The sequence below is a fragment of the Microcebus murinus genome, chromosome 19 (genome assembly GCF_040939455.1).
Source record: "Microcebus murinus isolate Inina chromosome 19, M.murinus_Inina_mat1.0, whole genome shotgun sequence".
Lineage (NCBI taxonomy): Eukaryota > Metazoa > Chordata > Mammalia > Primates > Cheirogaleidae > Microcebus > Microcebus murinus.
In genome coordinates, this window is record NC_134122.1 from 38,041,209 (window position 1) to 38,058,253 (window position 17,045).

Below are 17,045 nucleotides of genomic sequence, written 5' to 3' on the forward strand. Positions count from 1 at the left end.
GGTACCCTAGCTCCAGTCCTGGAAGGCAAGTGCCACACAGGAAGAAATGGGAGAAAGCTGGGAAGATGCCAGTGGGTTTGCAACCAGTGGTCCCTGTGAGCAACTTTAGCAAGAGATTTCCGATGAAGAAAGGAGGGCCCTTGAGGTTCTTGGACAGGAACTTGCCTGAAGTCCTTGTACCGGTTATTGGCAGTTTCCCAGATTTCCTGTTCAGAAACTAAGCTCTGAGTTACCTGTGCCCTTACTGTTCCTTGGGAAGGGGAAAGGGAAAGGAAGTGGGTATTAATTAGTTGACTCTGTGACACTTGCAGAGTTTTCTCAGCTGATTCTCAGTAGAGCCCAAGAGGTAGATGTTATTCCATTTTGTAGTTAAGGAGATTGAGGCACAGAGAAAGGGAAAAAGGTATTTCAGATCAAAAAGCATGGAGGCCGGTCGCGGTGGCTCACGCCTGTAATCCTAGCACTCTGGGAGGCCCAGGCAGGCAGATCACTCAAGGTCAGGAGTTCGAAACCAGCCTGAGCAAGAGCAAGACCCCATCTCTACTAAAATAGAAAGAAATAATTTGGCATCTAAAAATATATAGAAAAAAATTAGCCAGGCATGGTGGCGCATGCCTGTAATCCCAGCTACTCGGGAGGCTGAGGCAGGAGGATGGCTTGAGCCCAGGAGTTGGAGCTTGCTGTAAGCTAGGCTGATGCCACGGCACTGTAGCCCAGGCAACAGAGGGAGACTCTGTCTCAAAACAAAACAAAACAAAACAAAAACAAACATAGAAATAGGATTTGAACCCAGCTCCAAGGCCTGTGACTGTCCCAGAGCACATTCTTCCATCCCCAGCATCATACCCTGGGCAGGGCAGGGCAGGGAGGGCTGTGGGTGGGCAGAGAACAGGGCCTCCAGTTCCTTTCACTGGCTGGCGCCAGGGAAGACAAGAACTTGGGGCTTCCCAACAGAGAGCACACTGAAGTGTGGAAAGCAGAAAGTGCTGGAGGAGGCAGGAGGGAGGCCGGAGAGGGGGAAGGGCTGGTCTGGCTGCTGTCCAGCCCCTCCCCCTCCCCAGTGGCCCCACCCCCTCCTTCGGCCTGGCTTCTCAGAGCGCTGGACCTGAGCAGTGGACACACAAGCCCTGACAGCTCCAAGTCGCCATGGACGCTGAAGGTAAAGGGGCACTGTCCCCAGTGTCCCTGCACCCCGGTCTCCCCCATTGCCTTGGCTCTTTCCCCAACCCGACCTGACTCAGCCCTTGGGGAAACTATCTCCCCTCTGGTCTTCCCATGGGATGGTCCACTCTCTTACCACCCCGTGAGCTGCCAACCCCCCTGAACCCCCACAGGCCTCTTCTCATCTTCTTTCTCCTTTTATGTTGTGTCCCCAGAGAGCTCTGGGGAAGAAAGGGGCTTGAGGCCCGAACAGGGCAGGAGCAGCCTAGGGGAGGTGGCGTCCCCTGAAGGCAGGGGCCTGGTGGGGCAGCCCTGGACTTTGGGCCTCACTGGACACTCAGATCAAGCAGAGGCAAAGTCCCAGGCCATTCGTGGCTGGGTGGGGGAGGGGCCTGAGTCCTGGGAGTCCCTGGAGGCCGAGATCAGAGCCAGAGGAGGCGGGCTCTGGAGTCAAAAGGCTCCACCAGGGACAGACCATGTGACCTTGGGCAGGCCCCTGACTTCTCAGAGCCTCATTTCCTTGCATTGGTAAAATGACAATAATAGTTCCCTGCTCACAAGATTGTGGGGAGGACTGATGACAGGAGGCATGGGGTGCCTGTGCTTGGGGCACAGGAAGCCCTTCCTTAAGCCCCCTGTCTTGTCTCCTCCTCCTCCTCCTCCTCCTCCTCCTCCTCCTCCTCGTTTCTCCCTGGGGACTCTCCCCAGCCTCTGACCCCCTCCCTCTGTTTGGAGTGCCTGTTGGCCCTACATACTCAGCCCGTCTCCTTGGCTGTGGAGCCAGCTCTTGGGGCTCCCCTGTGGGGTGGCACACAGGGTACCTTTCAATCCTGGTTGTGTCTTTCTCTTTTGAAATAACACCACTGGATTTGAATCCCGGCTGCTATTCGCCAACTGTGGGAACCTCGACATGTTTCTTTTTTATTTCGGCATTTTATGGGGGTACAGATTTTAAGGTTTCAATAAATGCCCTTTCCCCCTCTCCCCCCATCCTTGACAAGTTTCTTAACCTGTAGGGGCCTCAGTGTCCACACCTGGAGAATGGAGATGATGGTGCTGTTCTCGCAGAGCTGTAGCGAGAATTAGGTACCTTAGCAGATGTTGAGGTGCCTTGATCTGATTCCTTTAGGGCCGAGTTTCTTTACTGAGGGATCGTGGGTGGGCTTTGGGGGAGTTCATGCACCCCAAATTTGTATGTGAAATTGTGTGTCCAGAAGGAGATCTGTCATTTTTGTCAGATCCAGATTCTTAAAAAAGTAAATGAAAGGCCAGGCGCTGTGGCTCATGCCTGTAATCCTAGCACTCTGGGAGGCCAAGGCGGGTGGATTGCTCAAGGTCAGGAGTTCGAAACCAGCCTGAGCAAGAGCAAGACCCCGTCTCTACTATAAATAGAAATAAATTAATTGGCCCACTAATATATATAGAAAAAATTAGCCGGGCATAGTGGTGCATGCCTGTAGTCCCAGCTACTCGGGAGGCTGAGGCAGCAGGATTGCTTGAGCCCAGGAGTTTGAGATTGCTGTGAGCTAGGCTGACGCCACGGCACTCACTCTAGCCTGGGCAATAAAGTGAGACTCTGTCTCAAAAAAAAAAAAAAAAAAAGTAAATGAAAACCTCAAAATGTCAAGGACGTTCACTAATGACACACCCACCTCTGTGGCTTCCCCACCCGGTAGTTTTTGTTTGTTTTCGTAGAGACAAAGTCTCACTCTATCACCCAGGCTGGTCTCAAACTTCTGGGCTCAGAGGATGCTCTTGCCTCAGCCTCCCAAAATGCTGGGATTATACGTGTGAGCCACCATGCTCGGCCCACTGTGTAGTTTAGAAATGACTTCAGAGTTCGTTCCTTCCCTGCCACCTGCTAGCTGTGTGGCTTCGGGCGCGATGCTTAGCTTTCCTGTGCCTGTTTCCTCATTGATAAAGTGTGAACAGTGGTGAGGATTCAGTGAGATAATATGCATTATTATCTCAAGGGCTGGCATACAGAAACCCTAGTTTTGCTGGTGATGTTGTTGATTCCTCATGTCTGTATCTCTGGCACCTCCCCAGGTTCCAGTTCCGTTTTTTTTTTTTAAACAGATTCTCGCTCTGTCACCCTGGCTAGAGTGTAGTGGCGTCATTGTAGCTCACAGCAACCTCAAACTCCTGGGCTCAAGCGATCCTCCTGCCTCAGCCTCTCAAGTAGCTGGGACTACTGGTGTGTGCCACCACACCCTGCTAATTTTTCTATTTTTAATAGAAATGGGGTCTTACTCTTTTGCTCAGGCTGGTCTTGAACTCCTGAGCTCAAGAAATCCTCCCACTGCGGCCTCCCAGAGTGCCAGGATTATAGGCGTGAGCCACCGCGCCAGCCCCCGTTCCATTTTTAAACCCCCCGACTGTCCATTTCCACCTGATAGCTCCCTGGCATGTCAAACTCAAAGTCCTCGACTGCCACCCCTTCTTCCTTCTGACATCTCCATTTCTGTTCCTGCCTCACCATCCTCCTACTCAGACTGGAGACCTCACCATCACCTTTGGCTGCTCACTCTCCCTCGTCCCCTCAAATCCACAGTTGCCATGTGTCTTCCAGACATACGCCTGAGGCATCACGCGACCCTCTTTCCTTTCTGTGCCCACTGCCTATCCTCCTCCCCCAGCGGCAGCAGCCCGTTTGGAGGCATCCGCTGCCTTCACTCCTGTTCACATCTGCTGTTTAATAAGTAGAGTGGTTCGCCTGGGGCCAGTGAGGGGTGGCAGAGCCAGTCTGAGTGGCAGAGCCACTCAGGAATCCAGTGGTGTGGGCTTCTATGGCCCTGGGAGGGAAGCCCTCCCATTACAGCTTGCCCTGCTCGGCTCTTCTTGCCCAGGCCCTTACAACAGCCTCCCAACTTGCATCCTTTAGGGTTCTTGAAGGATGCAAGTGACTTCTGATCACAATTTTGTAGTGACTTCCCCTTGCCCAGTGAGCAGAACCCCGATTCCTCCTCTCATCCATGACCTGCTGTCCGGCCCTGCTGTACGATTCAGCCTTCGTCCCCATGCCCACCACCAGGCGCCGCCAGCTCCATGTGCCCCTGTGCCTCTGCTGCCTGGCCTGCGCTCCCCCATTCTCTGCCTGGCGACCTTTCCTCCTCCCTGTCAAATTCCAGCCCATTCTCAGAGACAACCTTTCCCAGCTTAACGACAGGTCGTCTCTCCCCACTCTGAGATTCTGCGCATCTTTCTACCACTCATGTAATGGCTGATCCACCACATTTGGCACTATTTGGAGGTCATTTCTCTTCCCTGGGGAGCGAAGGGGGAAGGAAAAGAACATTTAGCCAGAAGCCATGGTGCTGACCAGCCTCTGTCTCCATCTGGTGTTTGCCGAATGAATCAACAAATAAACAGATGAAAGACCAGTGTTGCCAGAGCCGGATGCCTGCTTGCAGACACCTGGCCCGGCATTGGGCCAGCGGTCTCTGTGCATTGCCTCATTCTGTCCTCCCAGCAGCCCCAGGATTTCCTTGTGAAACTGACACTCAAAGAGGTTAGCGACTTCTTCTTCTCTGTCTACTTTTGTGTGTGTTTGAAATTCTCCATAATAAAAAAGTGAAATAAACATAAGTAAAGGAGAGAGTGAGTCCCCACTTGAGATAGGATCAAGGACAGCTTTTTTAGGGTAGTGTATATGAAAAAAACAACAGTGTTTCTTTTTATACCCACTCAACACAGAACACTTCTGTGACCAGACTGTGGGGTTTTTCCCACATCAACCAGCTCTCCGACACTAGCCTGGTGTCCTGCAATTCAGCTCCGATCTCTCACTAACCAGAGTTATGGAGGCCCCACAGATTAAGGGTTCAGCCTGCCAACACTGCCCCTGCTTCAGACGCCAAAGTCAAGTAGTGTGTTCCCAGGTGACACACAACTTCTGTGAGACTTGGCTACAAACCACTGGTTCTCACAACCCTCTCCTTTGGTTTGATCATTTGCTACAGCAGTCCGGAGAACCCAGGAAAACAATTTTCTTACTAATGGCAATTTATTGCCTGAGGTCACCAGGCATGTAAGTTAGGGGTAACGCGGAAACACAGTACAAATCAGCTAACAATCTAGGAATGCTCAAGGGAAGCAATCTTCATCTGTCCTGCCAGAGCCATTGGTTATGATTATCCCTTTACATTATTTGTAAAGGGAGAATAAGTACAGAAATTATCCCAAGATATTTGGATACTCTCAGAAACAGAGATGCCAATTTTTTTTTTTTTTTTGAGACAGAGTCTCAATTTGTTGCCCAGGCTAGAGTGAGTGTCGTGGCATCAGCCTAGCTCATAGCAACCTCAATCTCCTGAGCTCAAGCAATCCTACTGCCTCAGCCTCCCGAGTAGCTGGGACTACAGGCATGTGCCACCATGCCCGGCTAGTTTTTTGTGTATATGTGTATATATATATATATATATATATATATATATATATTAGTTGGTCAATTAATTTTGTTCTATTTTTAGTAGAGACGGGGTCTCACTCTTGCTCAGGCTGGTTTCGAACTCCTGACCTCGAGCAATCCACCTGCCTCAGCCTCCCAGAGTGCTAGGATTACAGGCATGAGCCACAGAGATGCCAATTTTATTAGAGCTTTATTAACTGTGCATCAGAAAGGTCAATCAGATCAATCAGAAAGGTATCATTTTGAGGGATCAGGTTTACATCCCACAGGATAAAACCATCATCTCTGAAGTCCAGGCATCTTGGAAGAACTTTTACACATACAACCACAAGGATAGGACACTGGACAGGGTGGGTGCTGCTGTCTCCTTCACGGGTGCAGCAGCTCCTCGGATGAGCCCTGTGGGCGGCTTTCCTCTTGCAGCTGCAAAGCAGCATTCCTCTCTCTGGAGTGCCTTTCAGTAACAGCCGTGAATTAGGAGAGCCCTGCATTTCCAAAGCTACCCACAGGAATCCCTTTTGTTGGAAATGTTTGAGAGAGTTGAAGCCTAAAGAAAGCCAGATGTATTTATTTATTTTTCACAAATGGAACATGTAGCATGCAACATTCCACCTCTGCATTTGGTGATCAGAACAACTGATGTTGAAGAAGGGGGCGAGGAGGTGACCCCTGCGAGTGGGAGCAGCTGTGAGATTGTAAAAGTAGCAGCTGCAGAGAGGGAAGGCTGAATCTGCTTATTATTGTCCGGCTTCAGCATTTCCTAGCTCTGCTCTGTAGGTAATCTCCTCTTATATTTCTGAGCCTGGGTTCTCCATCGGTAAATAGGATGATACCTACCTTGAGGGACTGCAGGTAGGATTTGTGACAATATGTGGAAAGTGCCTGGCATATGGAAGCACCAATGTATGGTAGTGATTATTCTCTTCCTGTAGCTTGGAATCTCTTGACTCTTCTACAAATTACAATTACGTTGCCACATTCCAGACCAATTATATCAACATCTCTAGGGGTAGGGCCTGGGGGCTCCGGGGTCAGCATTTTGCCAAACTCCCCAGATGATTCCATTGTGCAGCTGAAGTTGAGAACCACTGCCCTACCCTATGACATTGTGACTTATAATAAGAAACATATATCTTGGTCCTCATCCCTGCTTCCTGACACAGAGCTCCTAATCTCTTGGAATTTCCTGGGCAATTGGAGTGTCTTTTGTTCTAATGAGGCAACTCTTGGTGGGCCCCTGGATGGGGGGCTGGACACCAAAAAGACCAAGCCATGATTATTAAATAGAAGCTTGGAATCTTCAGCTGTATCCCCCATCCTCTGGGAAGGGGAGAAGGGCTGGAGATTGAGTTAATAATCAATGGTGCCTATGTGACGAAGCCTCTGTAAAAATCCCTGAGTTATGATGTTTGGAGAGCTTCCGGGTTGTGGATCACGTGGAGGTGCTGTGAGGAGGACAGTGCGCCCAAAGAGGGCATGGAAGTCCCCCCCTTTCCTCCCCCTCCCCCCACACCTGCCCTGTTCATCTCTTCCTGCTGGCTGTTTGCCTGTGTCCTTTAAAATATTCTTTGTTCCAGGTAGTGGCTAAATTGTATATTAATTTAAAATAAATAAATAAATAAAATATTCTTTGTAATAAATTGCCATTAGTAAGAAAATTGTTTTCCTGGGTTCTCCGGGCTGCTGTAGCAAATGATCAAACCAAAGGAGAGGGTTGTGAGAACCAGTGGTTTGTAGCCAAGTCTCACAGAAGTTGTGTGTCACCTGGGAACATACTATTTGACTTTGGCATCTGAAGCAGGGGCAGTCTTGGCAGGCTGAACCCTTAATCTGTGGGGCCTCCCAAACTCTGGTTGGTGAGAGATCGGAGCTGAATTGCAGGACACCCAGCTAGTGTCGGAGAGCTGGTTGATGTGGGAAAAACCCCACAGTCTGGTCACAGAAGTGTTCTGTGTTGAGTGGGTATAAAAAGAAACACTGTTGTTTTTTTTTTATATACACTACCCTAAAAAAGCTGTCCTTGATCCTATCTCAGGTGGGGACTCATTCTCTCCTTTACTTATGTTTATTTCACTTTTCTATTATAGAGAATTTCAAACACACACAAAAGTAGGCAGAGAAGCATCACGACCCCGTGTAGCCCTCACCCAACCCCAACGCCACCAGCGTTTGGGCAGCCGGCCCCGACTCGCGTCTGCTTCTTACCTTCCAGTGTTTCAAAGCAAACCAGTCCCTGAATCCTTTCATACGTGAACATCTCAGCATGTTTTTTTCTAAAAGATAAGACCTTTTCTTTTTCCTACAGTACCATTGTCACCATTAAATTTTTAAAAATTTTCTTGATGTCATCAAATATCCAGTGTCCAAATTTTCAATTGTCTCATAAATGCTCCAGTTTGCTTTCAGTTTGTTTGTCTGAAGTAGGAACCAAAGAAGATCCACACATTGTGACTGGCTAGTAAGTGTTTTGAGATTCTTTTAATCTTTTGTTTTCCTTGCAATTTATTTGTTGAAGAAATTAGTCTATTTTCTGGCAGAGTTTTCTAGAGTCTGAATTTTGTGTGTTGTATCCACATGGTGTAGTTTAACATGTGCTTCTGTCCTCTGGTTTTCTTGTCAATTGGGGGTTGCTTCTAGAAGTCTGATCTGACTCAGGTTCAGCTATTTAGGTGAGAGAGCTTCACAGTGGTGGTATGTTTTCCTCCTTCTCCTCCTCTTCTTCTTCTTCTTCTTCTTTTTTTTTAAGGAGATGTGTTGTTGCCCAGGCTAGTCTTGAATGTTCATCCTGGGCTCCAGCGATCCTCCTTCCTCAGCCTCCTGAGTAGCTGAGACTACAGGCGTGAGCCACTATGCCTGGCTTGTCTTTCTTCTTGATGTTGGCCTTGGATGCTCAATGGCTGGATCCATTGGTTCACTAAGGGTTGCAAAATTATTCATGCCTTTCATCAGAACACTGATTCTCATTTGTTTAAGTGTTCAATGATTTTTAGTAAATTTACTGAGTCGTGCAGCTGTCAGCATAGAACATATCCATCACCCCAATAAGATCTCATGCCCCCCGAGCTAAAAATAGTTAATTCCTAGCCCCCAGCAATTTGCTGTCTGTCTCTATTGAGTTGCCTTTTCTGGACATGTCACGCCAGTGGAGGCACCATATGTGGTCTTAGTGCGCACTGGTTCTTAACCCTCCTGTGCATCTGAGTCAGGGGCAGGGCAGGGGGGCGAGGGGGGGCTGTTCCCAAACCTGGATGCCTGGAAACCACCTCCCAGAGATTCTGATTCAATTAGTCTGGAATAGGCCTGAGCATCCGAGAATTTGATAAGCTTTCCAGATGGTTCTAACGTGCAGCCCACGTTGAAGGCCCTGCTTTGTCAAGTTCTCCTGAAAGGAGTGGTTTGCAACCACTGCCTCCACTTCCCCACCTCCCCTGCACTCCTTGCCCATGACGTGGCTTCTGTCCCCACCACACAGCACTGAGACTGCTCTGGCAGAGGCCTCCGAGTTGCTAAGTCCATTTCAATCTTCCTTCTACTTGCTTCTGCTCACACCCTACTTCCTGAAACCCTCTTCTCCTTCCCAGACACCCACTGCTGGTGCTGCTTCTCTTTGTGACAGCCACACCTTTGTCTGTCCTTTCATGGCTGATGCTTCCCAGCATCTCTCCTGAACTCCAGAACTGTCCTCCTACCCACCCTCTGGACAGTGCCACATACATCTGCTGGAGTCTCAGCCTTAATCTCTGCAACACCAAACTCATTCTTTCCCCCCAACCCTGCTGCTGCTAAGCTGTGCTGCCAGGGCACAATTTGGGGAATTCTTTGAAATTCAGTTTCTGTACTTGCGAAGTAGGAAGAATCCCTTATAGTGAGTTCAAGATGAGAGCACATAAGAGGATGGCAGTGCCTGCAGCTGGCACATCACAGCACTCAGGCCAGTCACTTCCTGCTGTCCCCTCCTGGGCCCAAACTGCTCCTCTCTGAGAACAATGTCCTTCTGCCAGCTCTCAGCTACCCAGGACAGAGACTGAGGCTTCCACAGCTCATTGGCTGCTAATCTTGGTAGATTGTCCCTCAAAAACAGCTCTCATGTTTGCCCTATGGAACTGCAAAGCTCAAGTCTTCATCTCTTTTTATTTATTTATTTATTTAAGACAGAGTCTCACTCTGTTGCCCAGGCTAGAGTGCCATGGCGTCAGCCTAGCTCACAGCAACCTCAAACTCCTGGGCTCAAGCAATCCTTCTGCCTCAGCCTCCCAAGTAGCTGGGACTACAGGCATGTACCACCATGCCTGGCTAATTTTTTCTATATATTTTAGTAGGCCAATTAATTTTCTTTCTATTTTTAGTAGAGACAGGGTCTTGTTCTTGCTCAGGCTGGTTTCGAACTCCTGACCTTGATCAACTCACCCGCCTCAACCTCCCAGAGTGCTAGGATTATAGGTGTGAGCCACCACACCCGGCCATCTCTTTTTATTTTTAAATTTTTATTTATTTTTTTAGAGACAAGATCTCACTCGGTTGCCCAGGCTAGACTGCAGTGGAGTGATCATAGCTCACTGTTGCCTCCAACTCCTGGGCTCAAGTGATCTCCCACCTCAGACTTCTAATTAGCTGGGACCACAGGCACAAGCCACCACGCCCGGCTAATTTTTAAATTTTGTGTAGAGACAGGTCTCACTCTTGCTCAGGCTGGTCCCGAACTCCTGCTGAGGAGGATCCTGAGGATTCTCAAGTGACCCTCCTGCCTCTTCGCCAAAGTGCTGGGATTATAGGTATGAGCCACCATGCTCGGCCTTTCATCCCTTTTTGTCTGGCCAATGGCCTTGGCCTCCTTTTGCCAGTTGGTGGCTGCAGTGACCCTTCTGGAACAAAACCATAATCATATCATGCCCTCCCTTAAAATTCTACGATGGCCCCTGGAATCTGGCCAAATCTCTCAGCTAAGTAGTTTAGTCCTTTCCCCCTTTAGCCTCCCCTCCCTCCCTCTGTCCTGTGACTCCTACACACACCCACCCCCGCAAACCCATAGTGTGCTTTCGAGCCCTGCACCCTATTTCGTCAGCCTGAATGTCCTGCCCCCACCTCACACTTCTGCCTGGCAAGCAACACTCATCCTCCCTCGGGGACACTTAGTCATTTCTTCTTCCATGCACCCAGCACGCTTGGGAAACGCTTCAGTCATTTCTTTAGCAAACACGCCCACCCTGTGCCAGACAACATTCCTAAGGGTTTTGCAAAATATAAACTCTTTTATTTTCATAACAACCCTATGAGGTTATTGTTATTAATATTACCCTGTGACAGGTGAGGAACCTAAGGCCCCTGAGAGGTTGAGTCGCTGGCCCGCCATCACTTAGCAAAAGGTGGCAAGGCCAGTATTGGAACCCAGGTGTGTAGCCCCAGAGTTTGGGCTCTGATTCACTCTGCTACGTGGCTTCTCTGATGGGATCAGTATCATTGAGCATATACTATTAACTAAACAATATAAAATTGCCAAGATTTGACTGTTTTTGGCCTATAAAAGCAGAAAATCTGTGTGATTCAGTGTGCTAGGCACTTGGGATTGAGCAAAAAACTCAATGAACAGATAACAGTCTTTGCCTTTAGAGAGGAAACATCTATAGAGTATGACAATGGGGAGCTGAGAGAGCCTAGGGCCTAATTTGGGGGGAGGGTTTGGGAGGGCCCCCGCTGAGGATGTTTAAGAGAAGACCCCAGTGAGGAAAAGTCTGGGGATAAGGGTCAGAGGGTAAGAGAAGGTGCTTCCAGGCAGAGGTGCAACACTGGAACAGTGTAGGCTAAGGCCCGAGAGGTGAAAGAGCTGCCCACGCTGTCAGCAGCACGTCCCAGCAATTAGCACCTGGCACAAAGCAGGTGCTAATAAGGAGTTGTCATCCCTGGCCATACCACCCTGAACATGCCTGGGCTTGTCTGGTCTTGGAACCTAAGCAGTGCTGGGCCTGGTTAGTGCTTGGATGGGAGATTGCCTGGGAATAATGGGTGCTCTAGGCTTTAAAAAAGAAGGAAAAAGAACATAAGAGTTTGTCAAAAGAATTGATGAAAGATGGAAAGAAGTTAAGAGAGCTGGAGCTAATGACATTGTGGACAGAAAAAATGCAAGCCCTGAAATATTTGAAAGAAGTTTATTCTGAGCCAAATTTGAGGACCATGACCCGGAGCCACTCTCAAGAAGCCTTGAGCAAGTGGGCTTGCTGTGGCTGGGTTAACAGTTCACTTTTATACATTTTCAGAGAGACAGGGGTTACAGGCAAAGTCACAAATCAATTCATGAGAGACATACATTGGTTTGGCCCAAAAAGGTGGGACATCTCGAAGTTGGGGGGGGGGCTTACAGGTTATAGGTGGGTTTAAAGATTCTTTGGCTGACAATTGGCTGAGAGAGTTAGACTTTATCTAGAAGACCAGAAAGGATATGCTTACTTTAAGATAAGGGTGTGAGCACTCTCGGAGGTCCAGACAGGAGGACATTTTAAATTTACAATAGGCGCCTGCTAGGATGCTTTAAGATGCTTTAAATTTAAGAATGGGCATCTGCTAGGATGCTTGAGTTAAGACTGGGGCTTCTTATCTGTTAGGTGATATTAATGCCACACCAGAATCAGGTTGGGAAGTAAACCACTGCTTCATTTGGTTAACAAAAGCTGCTAGTGGGAATTTACGGTTTGTCAGCCTGACCCAGCTGGCCTCCTTAGGAAAGAGTTTTTAGCAAAAGAAAAAGATCAGAGTTCAGTCCTCACTATGGAAGTGGGGTTTTCAGCAGGAGAGTTATCAAAGAAAACCAGAGTTGGACAGTAGCCACAGCGGTGAAAACATTTTATTTGGGACTATTGTAGTAGGTTAGAACTGTACTCAATTCCGAATACAAGGACAAGTGAGGATTATAGCCAAGGAGCAGGACGTAGGGCAGTGGGTGAAAAATTACTAAGAGGAAAGGTCAAGGGCAAGGGGAATTCTGGTTAAACCAACCTAGCAGGGGTCTTGTGGAAGGCAGGCCAGGGTGACCAGACATTACCTGGGGGAAGGTGGAAGATGAGGGGCCCCATCAGATACTGAGGGTGATTAGATACAGAGGATGGGGGATTCTGGCTGAACTGCCTTAGCACGATTCTTGCTAAAATTAGACAATGCAGAGGCAAACAAAGAAGCCCAAACGTAGTTGAAAAAGGGTGTAGGGGAGCCTGAGTAGAGTTTCATCAAGGAGAGAATCTTTGAGTGAGCTACTCAAATTTACTTTTTTATTGTTTTATTTTAAAGGCAAATTTAATGAAGTATAGTTACAGACAGTAAAATTCATCCTTTTTTGTGTGCAGTTCTGTGAGTGGTGACAAACGCAGCAGTTGCTCAGCCACCACCCCAGACAAGATACAGAGCAGTTCATCACACCCAAAAAGTCCCTTGTGTGGTCCTGGAGGTCAACCCCTCCCACGCCCCAGGCAACCACTGACCTGGTGCCATATGAATAGAATCATAGACTGTAGCCTTTTGAATCTAGTTCCTTTTACTTAGAATAACGCATTTGATACATGTCCCTATTGTGTGTATCGGGAGTTGGTTCTCCTTTTAATGCTGAGTACGATTCCATTGTATGGGTGCATCATAGTTCATCTGATACTTAACAGTTGAAGGATTCAAATGCGATTTAAGAAGAAAGCACTGTTCCTAGTTTGCACGGGGTGGGGTGGGGTGGGGTGGTCACGGGCCTTTTCCCTAGCTGGGCAGAGCCACGGCAACAGGCGCTATGTCTGGTTTTTGTTCCCGGCACCCTGGCTCTCCAGGGAGGAACGGAGCCCTGTGGGGCAGACGTGGGAGGGCATGTGGGGAGGGAGGGCCCGGTGCTGTCACTGCAGACTGGGGCTCATGAGAAGTGGAGCGAAGGGGGCAGGTTGGGTGCTTGGCTTTAGGGAAGGAAGGTCAGATGAGAGAGCTACTTCTGAGAGCAGAGCAAGAATATCTGGCCTCAACTTCAACTTGGACCAGAAGAGAGTGTGTGTTTGTGTGTGTGCAGAAGAGTGTGTGTGTGTGTGTGGGGGGGATGTACCCATCCCAACACCCTGGCTCTCAAGGCGGAAGCCAAGTCCACGCCGAGCAGGTACCCACGAGGCGGCAGTTCTTCTCCAGGCCGACAGGTGGCGACGTCGCATGGGGTCTGTGCCCCGCGGCCACCCGTTCAGCGGTCATGAAGGGCGGTTGGCCGCTGCACTGTGGGCCTGACGACCCTGGTGACCCCCACGTCCATGACCCTTATTTTACAGGCATAGGGCTCCCCATGTCTCGCAGAACAGGGGCTGCAAACCAGCGTCTCGTGCTCTTTCCTCCTTGTGCAGCCTCCATCTCTAGAGAGGGGACAGTCCGCTGAAGCTTCGGGCGTGGGCGGGAGCTGGCGGTGGAGCGGCGAGGCCGACGGGACAGACGGCCGCGAGTGACCACAGGCCCGGCCGCTGCGGACCCTGCTGCCAGTTGCTGTGTGCCGGTTTGCCTTTCCTCTGTGGTCCTCAGACTCCACGTTTAGAAAGCCGGACTTCGGGTTTAAACCACTTGGGTGCAGCGCTCACCGGCTGCGAAACCATGCCCGGGCCGGCACTCCCAGTCCCCGTGATGGCTTGTGCTGTGCATGGACTGCGACAAATCCGTTTTGCTCTTGTGTGACGAGGAAAGCTTTAAAGCACCGAAAGCTTGTTTTACTTTACAGGCAGCTTTACTTGTAACGTAAATCAGAGTAGGTAACATATACATATATGCTTTCATTGCGTTATTTTTAAATGTTCACAATTTTATTTTGATAAATGAAAAATTAGAAAAGTCATATCACGGCTGTCGGCTAAAGTCGCTGTGCGCCTTCATCCATAGCTGTCGACTGTAGTCGAGGCTGGTCCCGCAGAGATGAGGATGAAAAAGACACACAAGCTCTCATTCCCCCCTGGGCAGGTCCGGCGCTGGTGCTTGCAGGCAAGGCAGGCTGGAGCCGCTGCAGGGCGCCCTTGAGGCTGTGTGCAGGGTGTTGTATGTGCTGAAACACTTCTCTTCTAGTTGACATAGCTGCTGACCACGCACTAGGTTTGCCAGATAAAATACAAAAAAACACCCAGTTAAATTTGAATTTCAGATAAACAACAGATGATTTTAAAGTATGAATATGAACTAAATCTCACCTTGGACATGTTTATACTAAAAATTATTTGATGTTTATGGCCGGGCGTGGTGACTCACGCCTGTAATCCTAGCACTTTGGGCGGCTGAGGCGGGAGGATCATTTGATGCCAGGAGTAAGAGACCAGCCTGGGCAAGAGTGAGACCCCATCTTTACGCAAAAATAGAAAAATTAGCCAGGCGTGGTGGTGCACACCTGTAGTCCCAGCTACTCTGGAGGCTGAGGCAGAAGGATTGCTTGAGCCCAGGACTTAGAGGTTGCTGTAAACTATGACACTACCACTGTACTCTAGCCTGAGCAACAGAGAAAGACTGTCTCAAAACAAAAGCAAAAAGCAAAAAAGCAAACTTGTCCAGCTCACGAGGGTTCCTCCTGCTCCAATCCCTTTCCTGGAACCCCCAGATCTTCACCCCAATGGGCTCATGCCCAGTTTAACTGATTGTTACATATTTTGACCATCATTCCTGACTGCAAGGGGCAGCCAAATGCAATAGCTGTTCTCTTTTTCCCTCCCAGGCCTGGCACTCCTGCTGCCCCCGACCACACTGGCAGCCCTGGCAGACAGCTGGCTCCAGGAGGACTGCCCAGGCCTCAACTATGCATCCTGGGTCGCAGGGGCAGCCCCCTCGCAGGCTGCGCTGTGGGCCAAATCCCCCGGGGTACTGGCAGGGCGGCCTTTCTTCGATGCCATCTTCGCCAAACTCAACTGCCAGGTCTCCTGGTTCTTCCCAGAGGGATCAAAGCTGGTGCCGGTGGCCAAGGTGGCTGAGGTCCGGGGCCCTGCCCACTCCGTGCTGCTGGGGGAACGGGTGGCCCTTAACATGCTGGCCCGCTGCAGTGGTGTGGCCAGCGCTGCTGCAGCTGCTGTAGAGGCCGCCAGGGGGACCGGCTGGACCGGGCATGTGGCTGGCACGAGGAAGACCACACCAGGCTTCCGGCTGGTGGAGAAGTACGGGCTCCTCGTGGGTGGGGCTGCCACGCACCGCTATGACCTGGGAGGGCTGGTGATGGTGAAGGACAACCACATCGTGGCAGCCGGTGGTGTGGAGAAGGTGCTTGTCCTACTGAGCCCCTGCCCTGGCCCTGGTCCCACCTTCCCCTCCTCATACCCTCCCCCACCAGATCCCTGCGGTCCAGCCTGGTGCACAGAGATGGCTTGGAGTCGCAGGTGCAAGGCTCCTCCCTCCGCTGCCCGTCTGCAGCATGGGGCTGGACTTGCTCTTTCGCTTTGTTCTTCTGCAGCCTTGGATGATGTTCAAGAGCAAAGGACAAACCGCTGGGAAGCCGGTGTTGATCACTCCAACCCTCTGCACCTGTTTCCCCATCTGCGCAGTGTTCTGGGAGATCCTTTCTGGTTTTTATATTCTGAGTCAAATTGAACTCCGGTCCAAGTGCCAAATATTGCTCATATGTGGCTGTTTTTACACCCAAAAGTGTGGTGATTTCACATGGCATAACCTAATATAAAACATTCCAGTATCTGGTTTCCTCATGAACCCCAAGCTCAGTCACCATCTGTGGCCTTTTGAATGCCAGGCCCAGCTCCCTGCTCCCCAGGGCCAGGTGCCATCTGGTCCTCACCGCCACCCTCCCGCTGCCTGGCAGGCGGTGCTGGGCGCCCGGCAGGCGGCTGACTTCACGCTGAAGGTCGAGGTGGAGTGCAGCAGCCTGTGGGACGCGCTGCAGGCGGCCGCGGCGGGAGCCGACCTCATCCTGCTGGACAACCTCAAACCAGAGGTGAGGCGGGCTCTGCTTCCTGGGTTGGGGGGGGCGTGCAGGGGGCTCTCACTGCCCCGGCTTGTGTCCTGCAGGAGCTGCACACCACGGCCGCCGCGCTGAAGGCCCGGTTCCCGAGTGTGGCCGTGGAAGCCAGCGGAGGCATCACGCTGGGCAACCTCCCTGAGTTCTGTGGGCCCCACATCGATGTCATCTCTATGGGGATGCTGACCCAGGCCGCCCCAGCCCTCGATTTCTCCCTCAAGCTGTTTGCTGATGTCCCCCATCCTCCCCCGTCCTAGGGCTGAAGGGGATGACACTGGCAGTGGGTTAACGTGGCTTGCTGGCACCCTCGAGGTCACTGGCCAGGAGGGCACACTTGGCATTACCCTGAGCTCAACTCCAGCTCTGCCACCTAGAGCTTGTGTGACCTGGCAGGAGCAAATTTCACCTCTGCTCACCTCAGTTTCCTAACCTGCAAAATGGGACTAATAAAAGATTAACCTCATGGGGGTTTTGGAGTGGTAATTAACATATAGTAAGTGATCAGTAAATGCTAAAAATTATCATAGTTCATTTATTCTAAGA

The 17,045-nt window shown here is 50.3% G+C and overlaps 1 protein-coding gene across 3 annotated transcripts; it reads left to right on the top strand.

Annotated features, from left to right (window-relative positions):
- The first annotated feature begins 1,078 nt into the window (after positions 1 to 1,078).
- Positions 1,079 to 16,965, top strand: QPRT (quinolinate phosphoribosyltransferase). Of its 3 annotated transcripts, none has more exons than XM_012764247.2 (4): positions 1,079 to 1,159; positions 15,258 to 15,793; positions 16,278 to 16,478; positions 16,553 to 16,965. In XM_012764247.2, the coding sequence occupies exons 1-4, from the start codon at positions 1,147 to 1,149 to the stop codon at positions 16,757 to 16,759; spliced, it is 957 nt and encodes a 318-aa protein (XP_012619701.1). In that variant the 5' UTR covers positions 1,079 to 1,146; the 3' UTR covers positions 16,760 to 16,965. The 3 variants fall into 3 exon arrangements, with proteins under 3 accessions (XP_012619701.1, XP_012619703.1, XP_075851538.1); XM_012764249.2 differs by having other exon boundaries at positions 16,347 to 16,478; XM_075995423.1 differs by lacking the exon at positions 16,553 to 16,965 and having other exon boundaries at positions 15,984 to 16,301.
- Positions 16,966 to 17,045: the final 80 nt, after the last annotated feature.

Bases quoted from the DNA above. Each gene is read 5' to 3' on its own strand.
- QPRT (XM_012764247.2), top strand. The intron at 15,794-16,277 runs GTGCTTGTCCTA...TTTGAATGCCAG, and splicing joins CAGCCGGTGGTGTGGAGAAG to GCCCAGCTCCCTGCTCCCCA. The intron at 16,479-16,552 runs GTGAGGCGGGCT...TGTGTCCTGCAG, and splicing joins TGGACAACCTCAAACCAGAG to GAGCTGCACACCACGGCCGC.